The 20,044-nt window shown below is 47.3% G+C and overlaps 1 protein-coding gene across 3 annotated transcripts in view; it reads left to right on the top strand.

The window, feature by feature from the left end:
- Positions 1-20,044, top strand: part of LOC101155808 (dipeptidyl aminopeptidase-like protein 6) — a 230,066-nt gene that overhangs the window by 56,659 nt on the left and 153,363 nt on the right. The window contains exon 1 of one of the 3 annotated variants that reach the window (XM_023950257.1): positions 16,859-17,259. The exons of the other annotated variants lie outside the window; for them this stretch is intronic. Within the exon in view, the coding sequence (XP_023806025.1) occupies positions 17,095-17,259 (165 nt within the window). The 5' untranslated portion in view covers positions 16,859-17,094. Of the gene's footprint in view, positions 1-16,858; positions 17,260-20,044 lie in introns of those variants that run through there. 3 annotated transcript variants of the gene reach the window in all.

Genomic DNA, 20,044 nt, shown 5'->3' with positions numbered 1-20,044 from the left:
GGGGGAATTCCGGCTGCCGCTGCTGCTGTACTACATTTGAACCGTACCGTAACGATAAACAACCAGTAGAAAGGAGAAGAATAGAAAAAAGAAGAGAAAAGAAAAAAGAGAGAGGAAAAAAAAAAAAAAAAAAAAAAAAAAAAAAAAAAAAAAAAAAAAAAAAAAAAAAAGAAATGCACGGCCCAGGGAGGGCATTTGTTTGCTGCTAAATTGTGCAGAATGTGTTGTGTGACGGGTTTGATCCTCAGGGAAACATATCTCCGTTCCTGCAGCGCTCCTGCTGTACAGCTCCGGCTCATTGTGGATTTGTGTTGCTGTGTCCAGATCGAGATAATGCCTGCAGGTTTGCACGTGCGTCTCATAAACCCTCACTGATCGGGGGGGAAGAGGCGGCGTTCCTTCGGACGTTTTGACGCCCGGAGCGACGGATCCTGTTTGTGCTGTCGCCTTAGTCCTGCACATTTCTTACCAAATGAGAAATAATTGGCTTTGTATATTGCAGCCCGCTGCAGATGGCAGCCATAAACAAACATGATGTGAACCTGGAGCCTGCAGGGAACCAGGAGAGAGCTTTCAAACTGTCGCCTTATCTCCCAGATAATCACTAGAACAAATAATGAATGACACGGCGAGCTCAGCGGCTGCACTTCCTGTCTGCACAGGGAGAAAAACTGCAAAGGAAACGGTCGTTTTCCCAAACAAAAGCAGAAAAGTCTGTTTTTCAAGGAGGCACATATAGACTGGATGAACAGAGCAGTCGCCCTTTATTGCTTTCTCTGGTGTTCTGGTGCCTTTGAGTCTGCTCCACAATAAACGGAGAGCTGCTTGCTAACCCCGACCACGTTTACCTTTGGGGCTGAGCGACTGAAATGCCCCTTTCATCTAGCAGGGATACGTCTGCCTCAATATCTGCTGCTGCTGTGGGCTCTGAGCACACAAAGGAGGAGGGAGCAGATAGACAGCTGGGCCATCTTTGCCGTGGACCGGAGCAGAACCCGTTTGCGGACCGTCCTCCTCTAATCTCCGGGGGACGGCTGTGCAGAAGGAAGTTTGTGCGTGGAAGGAGTGGGGGGCATCCAGACGCAGTGATTGGTTGACTGGCGAGCCTTGCAGCCGTCCTGTCGCCTCGCCGGCAGTTTTTAGTTAGTTTTAGTTTTTAGGGTCTCGGGTGTTTCGTTGGTGAGGAATCTCTATATTCCTCCCCTCACTAACCCCCCCTCCCCCAACAGAGTGGGGGCTACTGAAACACTTCTTGTGCTCTGAGAGGATCTGAGGTTTGCCTGGACTAAACCGACTTTTCATGTCAAAGTGAGGATGAATTGTTGTAAATGATGCGAATATTTAGTGTCATTTTATGGAGTTTTGCTGCTTCTAAGCAGCAGCTCTGTCATCAGGAACCAATCAGCTTTGGAGATTTAAGGCGATAACATTTGTTAACAGGACATATTTAATATGGATTTAGAATATGTGTAAAAACATGATATGAATAATCTTTTTGCTCAATCTTATGAATCTAATCACTGTCATGTCACTTTCATTGAATTTTTTAAAAATCAGAAACAATCTCTACAAATCATGAATTTTACTTCAACAAGTCCTTGAAATCTGGAAAAAAAATTGGAAATGTTTTACTTTTTAAACTAAATTTCTTGTAGTTGCATTTCATTGTGAGAAGTCGTTTTTTTTTTTTTCAGAAACCGGAAGCTAAAAAATATTCCACGCCAACGTCAGGCCGTTCAGACCGATCCAAGAAAATCTTGTCTGACATGAAAGCGGTCTGTGACCTGAAAAAGCCCCCCGCTGGAATCCTCTGCTGTCCTCAGCCAAAGTGAGGAAACAGAGCAGCAAACGTCTGTAAACTAGAAGCAGAGAATTATGGGAACAGCTGAGGTTCCTGCTGCTGCTAGAATGACGACTCCCACCTCCCCACTTCCACTGGAGAGCTGTGGTGTTGCCGGCGGCTGGAGGACGGCCCGGAAGGTTCTGAGGGTTTATGAGAGAAGGTCATGGCGGCGAGGCTGAGACTAAATTAAAGCCTGGCTGGCAGCGATGCACACAGAAATAATAGGCAAAGTTTGGAACGGACGCAGGCAGAAGCAGAAGAGACAAAAACAACTTCTTTTTCACGTCTTTCTCTCTCTGTTATTCATCAACTTCAGCTCAGATCAGAAAAGGTCAGCCTTTCTCCAGGAAAAGTATTTAAAAACACACAACGCCATCCTGCTCCTCGTGATGAAGATGAATTCAGTTCTGATCAGAAAAACATCCAGTTAAAAAAAAAGGAGAGTTTTTGATCATTCTAAAAACAAATCCGTTTTTAGGGGTTTTGTAGAGTTTCCACAGAAAAGCAATCAATTTCATTCAAATCATATTCAAACAAAAAACAGTTCAGATAAGACAAATAAAAGCACACACACAAACACACAAACACACACTCAAACAGGACAGTTTGAAGCTGTATTTTCCATCACCGGTTGGTCGTTTCCAAGTGTTTCCACTTTAGTTCAGCTGAACTCAAACCTTTGTCCGATCCAGAACGTTGTCGTCTTCTGTTCTCTCCAAAGCAGGGATCATAGCGGAGATGGAATCATGTTTTTAGACATTCAGTCCAATGGGAACTCCCATTGTTGTTGCACCGCTAATGTTGGGTTGGGGGTGTGAGGGGCTGTAAGCCAGCAGGAGAGAGTGTCAACAGATGGATGACTGGAAGTGGGGGTGGGCTTACTCTGTCTCGACAGTCCCGCCCACAACTCAGAGGTGAATTTCTGATGAACTCCTGCCGCTCTGCAGAAACTATGTCCTAGAAAACCACACAGGTTTCTAGATTTTGGCTGAAAAGTGCACCATCATGATGGAGAGACCACCGGGAACGCTTTGATCCCAGATCAAAGATGATCGGAGTGGGACCTTGTCTGATCTGTGCTGTTCTGGACTAAACCAAATTAAAGGACACGCCTTCCAAAAAGCGTGTGGTTGGTTGTTTGCAAGCAGGAAGTGAAAGTGGAGACATGGCCGTCCTGCCATCACGCCTCCACGCTCTTTCTGCTCTGAATCCATATTTCCTCCTTTGCTTTCCTCCGTGCGGCTGCTGCTCCTCTGATGTCGGGAAGAGCGGGAGCGAGGAATCACGTCGGCAGCTTGTGTCTGACATTGCTGTGGGAAATTACATTCCCCCTCTCCTGGTCCGCCTGTCATTTACCTTGAGTCTGTGTATGACAAGCCCTTACATTATTAAACACGCTGCACATGCTCCTCCATCTGTCACAATATTGGCCTCTCCTGCCGGTGCAACCTGATTGGCTGAGGCTGTCATCAATCACAGGCCTGTAAATGGGCCTGACACTCATTACAGCAGTCAGACTGCTGCTGACCTTGGATTCAGCCGAGTCCCAATCAAAGGGGAAGTGGATTTAACTCGAGCGTTTTATCAGAAGAAGTTTAAAGGAACAGTTTCTCGGTCTCAAAAAAGATTTTTATTGCATTTGGGTGAAACTTCAAAAAGTCTTTTAATAATGAAATTCCCAGAGGAAAGCTGTGAATGTTGTGTAAACCCGAAGTCTGTGCAGAATGAACAGGAACACACCTGCTGGATTCAGTCCAACAGGTGTGAGAGCAAACGGAAGCCTGATTGGTAAATGCTAAGTGGCGTACACCTGTACGGCGCCATCTACCTTCCTTTACAGTCACACACACATTCACACACTGGTGGTGGTGCTGCTGCCGAATGCTGGCACCAACCTGCCACCAGAGGAAAGGCAGGGTTCAGTGTCTTGCCCAAGGACACTTTGACACATGGGCGGGAATCGAACCTGCAATCTTCCAATCAGAGCTTGGTGGAATCTTTTAAAAAAGGCAGGAGCTGAGTCAGCGTTCATCCGTCCATCTGCATTCCTGCTGCAGATCTGAGACAACAAACGTGAGCATGTTAGGAACTGGACTGAGTGACCCCTCCCCCTGGCGTTCCAAACAGGAAGTAAACTCCCATAGACAAACACCTGTCACTCATCTGCTCAGAATAAACCTTCTGCCTCTGATACACTTTTGTAACAAATTCCTGATAATCCTCATTTTTTTCATGATAGTTTTTTCTGAAGTTCAAGTTATTCAAGTTTTAAACTGACCAATCAGATGCCTCAATAAAGTAGGCGGTGCCTGCTGGCCCCCACTTCCATCGTTTAGAACCATTGGCAGATTTTGGACCACCCCCTGGATACTAACGGGCGTGGCTCCGTATCAGAAAATCACCATGAAAGTCTTCAGTGGAAACTGAGGAGCAGCAAAAACCTGCATTGAGAACAAGGAACCTGGGAAAGTGGTCATCATCTCTTCCTGTCAGCTCATGTTTTCCTGTGTTTTCTGGCTGTTCCTCATTAGTGACAGAAAGGTCCGATGAACAGAACCTCCGGGTCCAGACTGACCAGCGCTGTTTCAAATAAGAAAAGAAAGGTCATGTCGCTTTGACTGTTTGTGTCCAAAAAGATCCGATTATGTCTGTGAGTGCAGCTGTACTGACTGCATTGTTTGTCATCATAACATCTCAAATCAGACGGCGCCCCACTGTTGTTCATTAATAAACTGACTTTTGTCCCAGATTGGACACACGTGTGATGCAAACATGCTTTCCCTTTCCCTTGCATCAGTGCTTCTCTTCTCCTCCCCCCTGGGGGTGTGGAGAAAAGGGCGTCTCCGAATCCTCTGGATGGGGGACTTTCATGTCTTTAAGAGCCCACAGAGAAATGCGGAGCGAGGGTCTGAAAGAGTCCATGCAAATCAATATTGCTCTTCATTCATCACCAGAATGGGGTGAAATCTCTTTTTAGAAGTGGGGGGCACAGCGAGCTTCATTTGCCGGAGCCGCTCTCCTGCCGTGATTGATTGAAGTGCTTCCTGACACCCAAGCACTTTCTGGGATCGGGGCAGCATAAGAAGTGGGCTGAGCTGCGGCACATTGAGATGCTTCCCATCTGTTTGGGGGTTTGGTTATTTTCTAAAGTGTCAGTCATTGTCCTCCATGCAATAAAAATGAAATGTTTCCCAAAGTCTGGTCTGTAAGGCCGACTTACTCTGTTCTCCTCTTTCTGTTGTAATGGAGATGAGCCACAGGGGAGAGGGGAAGCTGGAGTCAAGTCCAAACTTTCATCTTTTATTCACCAGCCGTGTCCTGGAGGCTGCTGCACGCTTCCTGATCCTCTCAGACGGCTGCGCTTTACCTCCTGGCTTCCCCACTTACGGGCCAGGCTTTATGTTCTGATCAGTCCAATTAATAACGTTCCCAACAACGCATAGCTGCAGACACTCGTTCAGATGTTGGTTTTATTATGAGGAATGGGGCAATTTGGCATGGAGGCATGTGGCTGCTCAGAGAAGGCCCATCACTTATGTGGAGTGCGCAGTCAGACGCTGAATGTCAAGTTATTAACTATGGCTGTAGCACAATTCAATTCAGAGGCCAGATTCAATTAGAGGAATGCTGAATTGCTTGCTAATCAAAAAATGGAAAGCAATTCTGAAATGGATTTGGACTCCATTATGGCTCATTTTTCATTGGGATGAAGTCAGGCTGCGACTTTCACACCCCATTTTTCACAAACGCACCAATGAAATCCAGCATTTAGGCCTGTGCATGTCCTGCTGTTTGTGCTCCAGTGTCACCGTCTTTCTGTCTGAGGTAGGAAAGCTCCGCCCCCTCTGTCAGCATGGTGGAGTTTCCTTCTTTAGACCAAACGTTCTCCTGACTCCTCTGACTTTTAGTGGGTAAATTTGGGGAATTGGAAAGTCAGTGACTAGGGTTTGTAGGGCTGAAGAACTGGGTTTGACCTCAGAACTGGGTTTGACCTCAGAACCGGGTTTGTCCTCAGAAGCGGGTTTGACCTCAGAACCGGGTTTGACCTCAGAACTGGGTTTGACCTCAGAACTGGGTTTGTCTTCAGAAGCGGGTTTGACCTCAGAACCGGGTTTGACCTCAGAACTGGGTTTGACCTCAGAACCGGGTTTGTCTTCAGAAGCGGGTTTGACCTCAGAACTGGGTTTGTCCTCAGAACTGGGTTTGTCTTCAGAAGCGGGTTTGACCTCAGAACTGGGTTTGTCCTCAGAAGCGGGTTTGACCTCAGAACTGGGTTTGTCCTCAGAACTGGGTTTGTCCTCAGAACTGGGTTTGACCTCAGAACCGGGTTTGACCTCAGAACTGGGTTTGTCCTCAGAACTGGGTTTGTCCTCAGAAGCGGGTTTGACCTCAGAACCGGGTTTGACCTCAGAACTGGGTTTGACCTCAGAACTGGGTTTGTCTTCAGAAGCGGGTTTGACCTCAGAACCGGGTTTGACCTCAGAACTGGGTTTGACCTCAGAACCGGGTTTGTCTTCAGAAGCGGGTTTGACCTCAGAACTGGGTTTGTCCTCAGAACTGGGTTTGTCTTCAGAAGCGGGTTTGACCTCAGAACCGGGTTTGACCTCAGAACTGGGTTTGACCTCAGAACTGGGTTTGTCTTCAGAAGCGGGTTTGACCTCAGAACCGGGTTTGACCTCAGAACCGGGTTTGTCCTCAGAACTGGGTTTGTCCTCAGAACTGGGTTTGTCCTCAGAACCGGGTTTGACCTCAGAACCGGGTTTGACCTCAGCGAGGACCTGCTGCATGTTGAACCTTTTCCAGCCCAGATTCACACGGAATTGATGAACATTTAAGAGATTTTCCCGCTCTGTTTATTCATCAGCATAATTGAAGACACGGTGTTTGGTTAATTTACCTTCTTCTGCTTCCGTGTTTGAAATGTACCTAATCACATGCACTGCTGAGTCTGGAAACGAGAAAATATGAGCAAATTAAATCTGACTTGTGAACGCTTTCATCCAACGGCTGCCGCCGAAACTTGACTCTCTGGAGTGAATCATCTGACGTCAAGATGAAAAATGTTTGGCCCACACCTGAACCAGGTCTGCAGACAGACCTGATGGACCCGCTGAGCCTTTACAGCATCATTTTTTTCACAAGCCGTTGGACTTGGAGTTGTTTTTTACGCCTCAACAGCCACACTTCATATTTACCAGAGACTCTGAAAAGTGTTTCAAGCATTTCTTTATCTGAGAGGACCAGTAACCACGACTTACTTCTACTATGTCAGTGTTTTTATTTTCTTTTCTAAAGATTTGGAAAAAAAACTCTTTGGATGCAAATATTTAATGCAGTTTGCTAGAAGGAGGTGTTCCTTACAGTAACCTAAATGTTCCACATCCTCCTCTTAATGATGACATCAGTCATGAAGACACTACACTCTGGTGTAAATTGTACTATTTTGTCTCAGCAAACGTAAAGTCCTTTCCCATCTTGCTATCCTCTCGAGGTAAAGCATCATCTTCACCGGATGAAGGTGCTGGAGAGCCTCTGCCGAAGCGCTGTGATGTGTTTGGGATGAACAGGGTGGAGAAGACTTCTTAGGTTCTTCTGTTGTCAGACACGTTTGTGGGGTTGTCGGGTTCTTCCAGAACATGCTGCTCTTCTCATGACAGAAGATTTAAAGACTTTGAGAAGCTTCAGACGTGGACCTTCCTCTTCTTTTGCTGATCAGTAGCAAAAATACCTGAGCTGTCCTCTCAGCGGACGCTGGCCTGTTTTTCTGTGTCGGTGGATAAGAAGCTGCAGAGGAACCTTCTCATTGGTGGTTGTTCTGGCAGGTTTCTGTCTCTGAGAGGTCATTTAGTGAATCCGGTTCATCTGTCGCAGCTCCCTTTTTGATCTGCACGCGTCAGCAAAATTGCCTGAAAAATGACAGAAGGCGTTGGAGTCGGCGTGTCCCGATGAGTGTGATTGCCAGCACTGACCGTATTGTGCTAATGGGATTGGGTACCCATGCATACATTCATTCATTTTCAGCATCACAACCGTTCTCAGGGTTCTACACAGCACCGTATGCTGAATCTAAATGAGGCCCGGGATATTAGATCGGTTCTGAGGATTGGCAGCTTTCCAGGCTGGTCTTAGAAATGCTGTTGGGAGAGAAAAAGATGGATGGCTGCATCACTGTTGGATGATGGGATGAACATTTAGTGGAGCTCATGCTGGCACCTCTAACTGTTATGGTGGATGGTTCATCGCTGTTCACTGGGTCATGAAGTGTAAGATGTAACATCTGTCACAACAAAAGCTGTCAACGTGAACAAGACGGTGCTTTTCATCAGTTTGTTGGTTCCTCTCTACTATTGACTGAGATCTGGACCGAGAGGCCCCGCCCCCCTGGCGTTCCAAACAGGAAGTACCCACAAAATCCCATAGACCTCTATGGACCGGTAGGCGGGCGCCTGTGTTTGGCAGCGGAGCGACCACCAGTGTGTGACTGTGTGTGTGAATGTGTGTGTGACTGGGTGAATGGGTCTGTGACTGTAAAGCGCTTTGTCCTTGTAGGAAGAAAGGCGCTATATAAGTATACGCCATTTACCATAAAGAAATAAGCAGCTCATTCTATTGGTCAGAAGAACCTTTCTTTTTGATAATCCTCCATTTTTTTTCATGATATTTTTCCGCAGTTCAAGTTATTTAAATTATAAACGGACCAATCAGACGCCTCAGTAAAGGTAGGAGGATCGGTTCCTCGCAGTACGGAGAAGAGTTTACTGGTTCATTCCATCAACTGGAAACTTTTAGAACTTTATCGAAGCAGAACTTTTGCTCTTTGGCTCCAACACCCAGTCTGGGTTCACTTTCTTCCAGGTCTACAGAGACACAGTGAACAGCAGCCATTCTGCTCACCGTCCTCCGTCCAATGGCTCAGGTAGCTGATATTTTAGGAGAAACACATGAGTTTCTTTTCCGTCTGTTTCTGCGATTCCTCTTTGCCTTTGCATTACTGTCTGCACCTGCCAGCTCCATACACAAACTTCCCACACAAACACTTACACACACACACACACACTCTCACACACACACACACACACACACACACACACTCACACGCACACACGTACACACACACGAACACACACACACACACACACTCACACACACACACACACACGTACACACACACGAACACAAACTCTCTGCCTCATCCTCATTAAAGCGTGATGGAGATGTAAAAGCTGCAGTTTGGCTGCGTTTGTTGGCAAACACGTCTCTCCTGGCCAAACCTCCAGATTACATTTGAACGTCCAATCATCCTGAGGTGTGAAGTGCAACACACACACCAGGAGCTTAAGGGGGGGGGGCTGACATAGAGAAGGGGCTGTGTGGCCAAAGACACAGACGGGCTGCAGCTCTACAGAATGAAGACGGCTGCAGCATCCCGGAACAATCATGGAGAGGCTGAGAAAAGTTAGAGCCAGGCGGAAGAATGCAGTCAAGGAGGGGGGGGGGCCAGCCGGAGCGGCACAGGAATCACTGAGCATCACGCAGAATCCTCATCGCCGTGTGATTGATTGGCTTAGGTGGGAGTGAGCTCTGGGTCTGAAGTGGGAGGGTCTAGAGCTCAGCGGAGCGGGATCCACTTATCCTCCCACCCGTTCAGGACTTTTCCTTCACAGACGCGCAGAGGGCTGCTGGGAGTTTCCCCCGTGCTTCATCATGTCCATGCTGATTGTCACTCAGAGGATCGATAACACCACCTCCAAGATGGTAAGTCTGCGCCTCAGCGGGGGGCGAGGGTCTGAGGGGCTCTGGACTTCAACCAGCAGCAGCTCAGCGTTCTGGAAATGTTCCCGTTTCTAACGGGGGACGCTTTTGTGATGGAGCGGGAAAATGAGACGCGTTCGCTTTTTAAATGCAACATCTTTCCAACTTGGAAAAGTCTACTTTTATGATCATAAAGTTTTCTTTTGGCATCTTTGGGATCAGGGAGGTTCTGCCGCTCTGAGAGAGAAAAACACAGTATTATGGGATGGCGTTCCACTGCAGTTATTCAGATTAGAAAAGGTGTTCTTATATCACAGAAACAAGAAACTAAAAAATACTAAATGTGTGTTCTTGTTCTGAAATGTTACTTTCAAGCAGGTAAAGTGTGTGCTTTGGGTCTGACGAAGAGAAAGTGACAAAGTGATGCATTTGTCATCATTGTGTGCTGGGTCTGGTACTGTCTGCAGACGTTAACATCTGCACTGTCTGCACTGTCTGCTGACGTTAACATCTGCTCTGTCTGCACTGTCTGCAGACGTTAACATCTGCAGACATGAATTCAGACAGACTGAAGGAGTTTGGTGGTATCATAGATGATGACGGCACTCTAACGGCGTTTAACCTTTGACCCCCACTCTAACTCTCATTCAGTTTCCGTCTCTTTCCACCTGAGCGGGAAATCGTTGGCGTGTTTGGGTCTGAAGTCATTTTGTTGAAACAGTGAAAGTCATTCTCAATCAAAAGATTTTCTGGTAGGATTCAGAATTTATGACTCCTGACCCGCACCATCACACTTCTGCCTCCATGTCCAAATGTTTTGTTTCTTCTTGCAGGAAGCTCCTTTTCTGTGTCATTAGAACATGTGTCCAGAGGTTTTTTTCAGTCTTTCTGCTTTAAGCCTCCTTGTTGCTCCTCTTGGTTCCTGGAAGGTTCTCCTCAGTCAGTCTTTCTGCATGTGTGGATGACGGCTCTCAGACGTGTCGGGACGCTGACATGTGTTTCTGCTGGCGTTGGGGTGCTTCATTTTGTCTGGATCATGTGATCAAGCAGCATGAATCTGTTTTCCGGTCAGACCTGGCGGCTTTGAACGGCCCGTTTTCCTGATATTGACTCTGCCTCTGTCCTTATTAAATGTGTGACAGTCACAATGAATAAATGAAATAAATGTTGGATATGGGTGCAGATCCTTTCCCGGCATTGCAGCGACAGACTCCAGCACTATTGATGGCTGCTTTTACCCCGGGACGCTCCTTCATAACTCACCTCACATCCCTCAAGGCCCCGGAGCTTCAGCAGACCTTAAATCCGGCTCTCTGCCTGTCTCGTTACAGCAGCCTTCCTCCATTCAGGCTCTTCTTGATTTGCTTATCTGCTTTCCTCACTTGAACCCTGGAAAGTCATCAAGGTTTTGTCACATCGTTGCGTCCTGACTGACGGCGGCTCGGGCCATCGTGGGATGATTTAGTGGAGATGTTGGGGCCGGCGTGGAAGCCTCTTCTGCAGCCTTCAGCTTTCTGGGAGTTCTTGAAATGTTTCATGCTTGTCTGGTCGTCCTGAAGGCGCCATGAAGGAAAATGTGACAAATCCTGAAATGAAAGGGTGCAGGAAGACGGCGGCTTTCCCTTGATAGAGCTGCTGGTGTAACAGTCCCGTTCAGCTCAGGTGGAATGAATTTAAACACAAACATCAGTGTAGAAAAGGAACAAAGCATTACTGGAAGAAAACAACTGAACACAATCATTTCATGTTTTTATGTGCAGTCAAACGACAGTAACCCCTCAGTGACTGAGCGGCGACGTTCTCTAGAAAACAGGAAGCTTCAGATCAGCAACCTGCAGAAAGCCACACTGACTGTCTATCAAATAAAAATCCTCCTTTTGCTTGCTGACTAAATAAACTCTTTCAGTCACGTATTTTGGCAGCGTCTCTTTAAGGTTAGGATGTTTTAACATTTTATGTGGATCAACAATCAGAAGTGACAGTTTGGTCTTTACATTCTTATATCTGCAACTGTTTTGAGTTTCTGCCTGAAAATGTTCTTTAGGAACAAACGTTTCATCTAAATAGCTGTTGTGCTCTGGCTGCAGGTAAAATGTGTCATCTAGTCCTAAAACACTCCAGGTGAAATCAGGTGTACGATGTGAAAAGGAACATTTGGTTTTAGGACTTTGCTTTGACTCCAGATGGATCTTCTCTTTGTTTTTTTCTTAATGTTTATTAGATTTCTTTTCTTTGAGTGTGTGTGTGGACAGGCTCCGCCCTTTATTTTTTTTGTTTTTTTTTTCTCATTTGAACCTTACCATAATGATTAACAACCAGTAAACTTGCTGCTTTATGCTGCTTCATGGTCTTATCCCCCTTCCCCTCCTATTATCACCCCCTACCCCCCCCTCTCTAACGTCCCTCTCTCTTCTTCCCTTCTTTCCTTTTCCGTCCGGTCCAACACCAAAGATTTTCAGACATGTTTGAAATTAATAAAGTTTGGCCTCAATTACAAAAGGGGTTTATTCAGACATACCTTTGGTTTGTCTGAAGATTAATAACCCCTCTTGTTAAAGTAAAATATGTCCAACCCAAGAGGCCCTCAGCTCTCATCTGTCTGCCCAGCTGTTGGACAGGACAAGTTAAAAAGAGAAAAAGGAAAAAGAGAAAAGAAAAAAAAAAAAAAAGAAAAAAAAAATTTCTTTTCTGATCTCTAACTTTCATTTCTGTGGGGTAAAACACTCGGTTTGCCTCCCAGTTCTGCCTAAATCCGTTTGCCCTTTTCTCCCTCTATGCTTTAATGTTACACCTTCTTCCAACTACTAAAACAACTTACAAAAACTCCATGTTGTTGAATTTCAATTAAAACCTCATTAAAGGTGGACTGAATTTAAACAGAGGGCTTGGAATCCTGTTGGCCAAATGTATCTGCCTCATATTTTGGGTTTAATCCAGCCTTGATAAAGTTGGAGACTTCAAACACTGAAGATCTCACTAAAAAGGTCGGGGCATTTCCAAAGCTGAGCATTTCACTTGGTTCCAAAAAAGTTCTGTTCAGTTCTAACCAGCAGAACCTGGGTAGAACCGCTGACGGTTTGACATTGTGTTTGTGAAGACGATGCTGCCGTTCTGGTAATCCGGTGATCAGCCGGTCATGGCGGCTGCTGTGTTTTCTGCTGACAGGAACAAGAACCAGCTGAAGTCTCTCTGAACATCCATGCTTTAGCTTTTCCACGGAGCTGGAAGCAGGAGCTCCGGTTCCTCCCGTCAGGAACAGCTGTTCTTTCTGACGCTGGATGTCTAACCGTTTAACACTGGAGATGTCGCAGGTGACGGCTAAAAACTCACTCTTTGACGTACCATTGTTTGCGCGATCAACCTGAATCAACTTTTCATATCGGCTTTGTGCCGAAAGCAAAACGGCTGCTTCCTTCAGACTCTGCTGGATTTACATGAATTGGTTGAAGAATTATGATTGTCCAAAGAAAGGAGCTAAAGCTGTGGTGTTAAAGCGTTAAATGAGAGGGCGTGTCTCTGTGGGCAGCATGGCTGACATTTTGGTGATTGTTAACCAGAATTTCACATCCAATTGGTCCAATTAGCTTGAAGCTAACTGATGTGCAGAAACCCCACAGCGCCCTCTGCAGGCTTCATCTGCATCATCAGGTCCACCTTAACTCAACAGTTTCCTTCTTCTCTGTTGTCGGTGTCTGAACTGCAGCATAATGATAATCCAGCTCTTCCCAAACAGCTGAGCAAAGTGGATTCTGTTTTCCTGATGGAAACCCCCCCCCCCCCCCCCCCCCCCCCGTCCATGACAGATGCAGACTTCAGCAGAAAAGCGCTGAAGCCGTTGTTCCTCACAGACCCGGCCCGGCGTCTCTGATGGGGATTTACAGAGCAGGACTGGCAGCCGGGCGTCTCTGCGTTTTGATGGAGCTGGTTTTAGCGTGGCGCTCTCCTCGTACCCCCCCCCCCCCCCTCCGGCGGTGGGCATGCATAGCTGCTCACCGTGAAGATGTCTCATTTTCTGCCTAATGTGTCTAATTCCAATCACTCTGCTAAATTAAAATGCTTTCCAGCTCGTTCACCATCACCCTGGGTTGAAATTTCTCACGTTAAAGAGCAGAAATGCTTTTGGCGCTGAGGAAGAAATGAGGGAGAAGAGCGCAGCAGCAGTGGGAATGTCTTTAATGGCATTCTGATGGAAACCCTAACGTTATTGCAAAACACTTTTGTGTTGCATGTGGCAGATTAGTTGTGAAAAAAGCCCAGATTCAGTATTGATTCCTCGTGAAATGACAGATGATTGACTGCAACATACAACAAAAGCTGAAATATGAATAAGTGATTTTCTCTGCCGACATTCGTCTCTGCAAAGCTGCTATATGACATTTAAACCCAAGTTCTCTCCACAAAAATCAATAATTACTCTAAATGCACAGATTTTTTCTGACTTTTCTTTTCTCAGACTTTCTAAAAGAATGCTTACTCTGCTGGGGGGGCTCATGCTTGGCCTCTGCGGCCCCCTCTGGGAACAGCTCCTCCCCAGCCGGCCGGTGACGGCCCCCGCATGTGGACATGCAGCAGGAACGGACTCCTCCCGTTCTGCAGCCGCTTCTTCCTCATGGCTTTTCCCTCACATCCACGTCTTTCCTGCAGGAAAACTCTCTTGGTTAGAATTCCAGGACGTCTGCAGGGAAATCTGCACCTCTGTCCTGGGGGGTGGGGGGCAGCACTGCAGTAAGACAAGAAAAACCCTGGTGTAATGAGCAAGGCAGCTGCAGCGAGTCCAAACTCCTGCAGTGTTTTTCTGAAGCCTGAAGAACCTGACAGTGAGAAATGTGGGACGCTCTAAGATGGTCACACCAGGAGGCTCTGAAGGCTCCAACGGTGCACGGGTTGATGGGTAGGTGTTGAGCTCAGGTGTTGCTGCGGTTGACTCTACCTTTTATTAAATGTCACATTTACTATTATATAAACTATGATGTTTGTTTGGAATTATTCTTGGTTCTCTGAGGTTTATATGTGAATATTCTGCTGCTGCAGAGGCACAGAAAACACCAAACGTTCCCACATGATCTGTACACTGGCCACTCAATAAACAATAGTGGAAAAACATGAAAGAGAAGAAGACACTAATTCTGCCAAACTACCCCCCCCCCCACACACACAGATGTAGTGTCTACATATATGAAAGGGATCCAAAAACATGTAAAGACCGTCAGAGACACAACAGGAGCGCCTGAGACACAACAGGAGCGCCTGAGACAGGACAGGACCATGAAGTTTATTCGGTCAGTAGTCACAGTCTGGATGGAAACAGATCCACCTCAGACCCTGCCTGTCTGCTGACAACTGCTCCTGGCCCTCTGAACCTCACCTGAACCTCACCTGAACCTCACCTGAACCTCACCTGGAGTGATCCTGTTGTCCTGACTGGAGAAAAGGACCATGTCAGCTGAGGAGCATCAGAAGACTGAGATTCTTCTCAGTTTCAAAATGACCTATGTGGCTGTTGGATATTTTCGTCCACGCTCCTGTTTCCTACACCCACCCCCAGTGACTGTATCTCCCTCCCTTATGTGGGATTCTGGCGCCATTCTCCACGCCTCGCGTCTCTTGATGGGAGCTGATGCCTCATGAAGCTGCAGATTATCCAAATATTATTGGTGAAAACGGTGCCTGTTTAGTTTTGTTCCTCCTTGGAACAGCGGGAGCCCCCCCGGCGCCGGACAGATGGGGGTGTGGATGGGCGCGCGGCGCCGCGTGGAGGACCTGCTGCTTCCGCAGTGACAGCAGCGCTTCAGTTGGCCGTTCAATTCCAGGTCCAACAGCGTTCGGCTCCAGCACCTTCAATCTCCTCCTGTCAGCCTGCAGCCAAAGCAGGGAGCGCGCACGTGCACACGCACGCTCTCAAAGAGGACGGCTGCAACTTCACCCGTCTGTGACGATGTAAACACCTGGGGGGCGTTTAAATCCATCAGGTATACCCGCTGCTCCTCAGACCCCCATGCTTAGGGGCAGCCGCCGGGGGGCGTCTCAGCGCTCCGCTGGTCGTGATGAGGCCCTAAGGGTTGACCCCCCCGTGGTCGGCAGCGTCAGCTCCCAGGTTCTGCCTCCTTCAGCACCACCTCCTGCTGTGAGGCCTCCTCCCATCCCTGCCCCAGTGATGTCAGACTTCTCCTTCCGCTGACGGAGGTTCGGATCAGTCCAAACCACATCTTCCATGTTTCTGTTCTGAACCGAGGCCTCGTGGGTCTGAAACCTCCTCCAGGCTCCGCCTGTCAGGAGGTGCAGCAGCTCCATCAGCTCCTTACTCTCAGGGAGGTGGAGGGTCTTTTGGAAGTTTCTTCTGGTGTTTGGCGTGGAATCTGGATTCTGATCCCTGAGACCCGCAGATGGGTTACTGACATGAGGATCTGTCCGTCATTCACTGAGGTTTGGATCTGATCAGCGAGATTACCGATGGAATATTTGATCTTTCTTGAGGATCAGTGAGATTATCATCTGTGGCGTCTGACTGCTCAGTCTGATCCTCTGTCTGTTTGCATCTGTGTCCTCTGAGAGTTATTGCCCCCACGGGCTGTTCCTCCACCCTGTAGAGCCCCCCACCCCCCACCCCACCAGCCCTAAAGCAGGTCTGCCCTCTGCTGGACACTTCCTGCCCACAGCCTCCTTACGGCTGTTCTAGTCTCCGTTTACATGGAAAACCAACCATTTGACTGTTTTTAGCACGGTGGGACAGACATCCCATCATGCTTTGCGAGGCTCCAGATCAAATGTGATGAGGGGCTGTCTGTCTGTCATGTGAGGACTGACTGCTGCTGACAGGAGGCTGGGGGGGCACACCGGATCTCTGAACAGAAAGGGTTTCAAAGAATTCAGACATTTAATCAACAACAAAAACAAACAAACAATGCCCCCCACCCCCCAGACACACACATAATGAAATATAAACGAGTAGAACTTGACAGAACACTGGATGGTTCTCCTAAGGGGTTCATGACAGGACCCCACCCCGAACTGAGCCCGTTCACCTCCCAATGTTGTTTGTCTGAAAGGATTCGGGTTCTGAAAAGTTGGTGTTGTCTTTCAGTTGGATCCCGCAGAGGGGCTTCGGAGGATTATAATCTCCGGTAATCCCTCTGTCCAGCATTCTCACGGCTCTCTGTTTAATACAAACTCTCCCTGCAGATGAAGCGCGCGCGCTGCTCCGCACGGGGGCGCTGTTGCTCTCTGCGTGGCGCTGTGACCCAAATGAGGCAGTGAAACCCACGAACCCACGGATGAACCGGCGACAGGTCCCAAGTTAGAGCGGCAAAGCCTTCATGTCTGGGACTTTACGGCTCTCCAGCTGCCGCTTGAGGGCCGCCGTCCGGTTCGGTTCGGGATCCTGCCCCGCTTCTTTTCCCCAGCTTTAAGTTGAGAACCGTGAGAACCGGGGACCAGCCGCCGGAGTCTGGCGGGATATTTCGTCCTTTTCCTCGCGCGGACGCAGGGAGTTCCTTCTCGACATGACGTCATTCTACCAGAGATTTATGGGCAAGATCGACACGAACAAGACTTCCCCCAATCCCCCCGAGGCGGGCCACCTCCTGGGGCAGGGGGGTGAGGGCGACCGGGGGGCAGAAAGCCAGCGGCTGCAGCGTCCCCCCCACCGCGACTGCGAGGACGAGCACGTAAGAGCGCGCGCATGTCAGCAGCTTTTGGAGAACTTCTCCAACTATTGCGTCACCGCCGCAGCTGGCCGGATGACAGCTCACGTGTCTGTCACGTGACCAGCAGTTGGGATCAATGAGGCCTTTCATTCTGGTTCCAGAGCCCGCTGCGCTGTCCGTGGTGCTGAAACGGGGTTTCTCTGTAATAATGTCCTGTTGTGGCCCCCTCCCCCCGTAAAAATATCATTTTCTGCAGCTTACAGAATTTCCATCGTTGGTCATGTTTGACTGCAGGTTTCACACTTGAGGAAACTTTCCAGACGCTTCTTTCTGACACTTTAGTGCCATGAGTCTGGTCTGGTTTGGGTCGCAAGCAACTAAATAATTATTTTAAAACCAGAAAAAAAACAAGAAAAGAGGAACAGGTAATTTTCTGTGAAAAAATGTAAACAAGTTGACCATAAACGGGAAGTTTTGAGTCAAAAATCTGAAAGTGAGTTCTTAAAAACATCTAAAATGATGTGAAATAAAACCTGACAGAGTGGAAGAGTTTCCTTCATTTGCCTTAAGTCTAAGGCAGAGATGTCATAAACCTGTAAACATTATGTCTGAATACTGGACTGTGGTCTGAATTAACCTGAAATGTTGTTTTGTGATTTGAAGAGGAGATAAAAGATGTCAATCATCCCTGGAGGACGTCGTTTGAACCCATGAGCTTCCTAACCGTCACATGATGGGAGCCGTCAGACGGGGATCACTGATCCTCTCCGTCATTACAGCTCGTTTCTGGGCATTTTGTTCTTGTTTGAATAGTTTTTGCGCCCCAGATTTCAGTGGAGGAACCGTGGAGTCTGGAGCCGGTCCTGTCCACCCCTTGTGTGTGGTGCAGGAGGTAAAACACTGCTTGAGGTGTGCATGAATTTAACATGAGGCTGATTTATCGAGCGGCGGTCCTGTCTCTGTGTTTGTTGGTGCAGAGAACTTCAACATGATCTGAAATCAATAGAAACGGGGATGTATGATCCATATGCATCAGCCGAGGAGCTGCAGAGAAGACCAGCGGTTTGCAAGGAAGCCTGATGCTCTGGTTCCTCTGAGTGATGGTTCTCTGTGGGTTCGATCCTCTGAGTGATGTTTCTCTGCATTTTTAACTTCTAACGAAGTTCAGGAAAAGTTTAGGATAATTGTTGGTTTGATTGGTGAATTAACGTCACAGAAACCTCCAGACTGGTAGAGGTGGTTTATGGTTCTGCTGTAGACTCTGAAGAACCGTGACACAGATGGGTTCTTGCAGGGCTCGACATAGCCATTTGTCTGCTGGCCCGGTCCGACTCGCTCGAGCAGTACGGACCACAAGACTTTATTTTTCAATTGTCCGCTCGGGCCACTAAAGTATCTAACGGTTAATGTATTTTTCACCTTTTTCAATAAAGTATATTTTGCGAAAAGGTGTAGATTTACCTCGTCTTCATCGCTTTGAAAGTTTGACGTCCGCCATGATTGTTTTGGTCACGTGGTGCGCACTGTACGCACCACGTGACCAAAACAGCGAACAGTGTTCACTCTCCGCATCCGTCTGAGCAACTTAATGGCGCGAAAATAGAAATGGAAGGAGTGGATGGGGAGGCTACTGAAGAGAGGCTGAAGCATGTCAGAGATGTGGAAGACATGGCAGGAATAGATAGGAATATGTTAGATGGAGTAATGGGTGGAATTAGTGCTATGGACAGAAAGATATTTAATGAATGCATTGAAGATGAAACTGTATCCACTAAGCTTTAAGCTTAATGTCAAAGAATCAAAGGCAACTCCAAATACCTGAATCTCAGACTCAAATGCAGTAGAATGTCAAAGTACTTCAGTTTGTTTTTCTTTACAACACTGTAAGCAGTAAGTATTTCTAGTTAGCTGAATGATCTCAGTAATTTACTTTTATTTAATTTTTCAATTATTTAATTTAATTAAGTAACTAAAGTAACTTAAAAGTAAATGTAAATTTGCAACAGTAACAAAAACCAGAACCTCAAGGCAGCCAGAGCAAAAAAGTAAAGAAAACTTCTTAACTATTGATTAGGAACAAATGTGAAATAGCAGTGATTAGAAGCAGCATGAAAACTTCTTAACTAGTGTTACCTACTACACTGCAGTGCTCTCTTCAATCTGAAACAGTCTAGAGCAGATTTAAGTTTGATATGGTCTATTTTTAGTCACTGAAAAGTGTAGAAATAAGTGCTAGATGTTACCAGAATGCACCAAGTTGCACCATATTAAAATTTTCCGGGGGGGCATGCCCTAAAGTTGCGGCATCCGTCGCTTGGCTGCCGCTTGTGGCGGCGGGTCGCGCTGTGCGCGGTGTCGGGCCAGTAATGTTCAAAAACTACTGGCCCTGTGGGTCGGTGCAAGTCTCTGGGCTATGTCAACCCTGTCTTGTCAGGTCAGCAGCGTACAGATGGAAACGGAGCACGTTGCTGTCAGAAGGGCTGGTCATCTGAACAGGTTGGACTCGGCTTCCATCTGATCTTGTTAACGGTTGGGCTCTGAGATCCTGTCAGGACGAATCTGGACCCGGTGGGCTTTGCTTTCAGATCACGAAGAGAAGGAGAGGAGGTTCCACCAGAGATGGTGATGATCCAAAGGATGCATCAGGCTGTTTAGGCCTCATCTGGATTCCTCTTTTGTTTCTATCTTGACGTTTATGAAAGGATGTGCAAAGTCGCCTTTACCAGGAAGGAAACTGGTGTGACTCATTCAGGTCAAACCTTCAGAGCTGTTATTCAGAGTCAGAATCTTTCGATGCTTGGTGTTT

This window comes from Oryzias latipes, chromosome 20 (assembly GCF_002234675.1).
Source record: "Oryzias latipes chromosome 20, ASM223467v1".
NCBI classification, from domain to species: domain Eukaryota; kingdom Metazoa; phylum Chordata; class Actinopteri; order Beloniformes; family Adrianichthyidae; genus Oryzias; species Oryzias latipes.
This window is presented reverse-complemented; position numbering and strand designations above follow the sequence as displayed.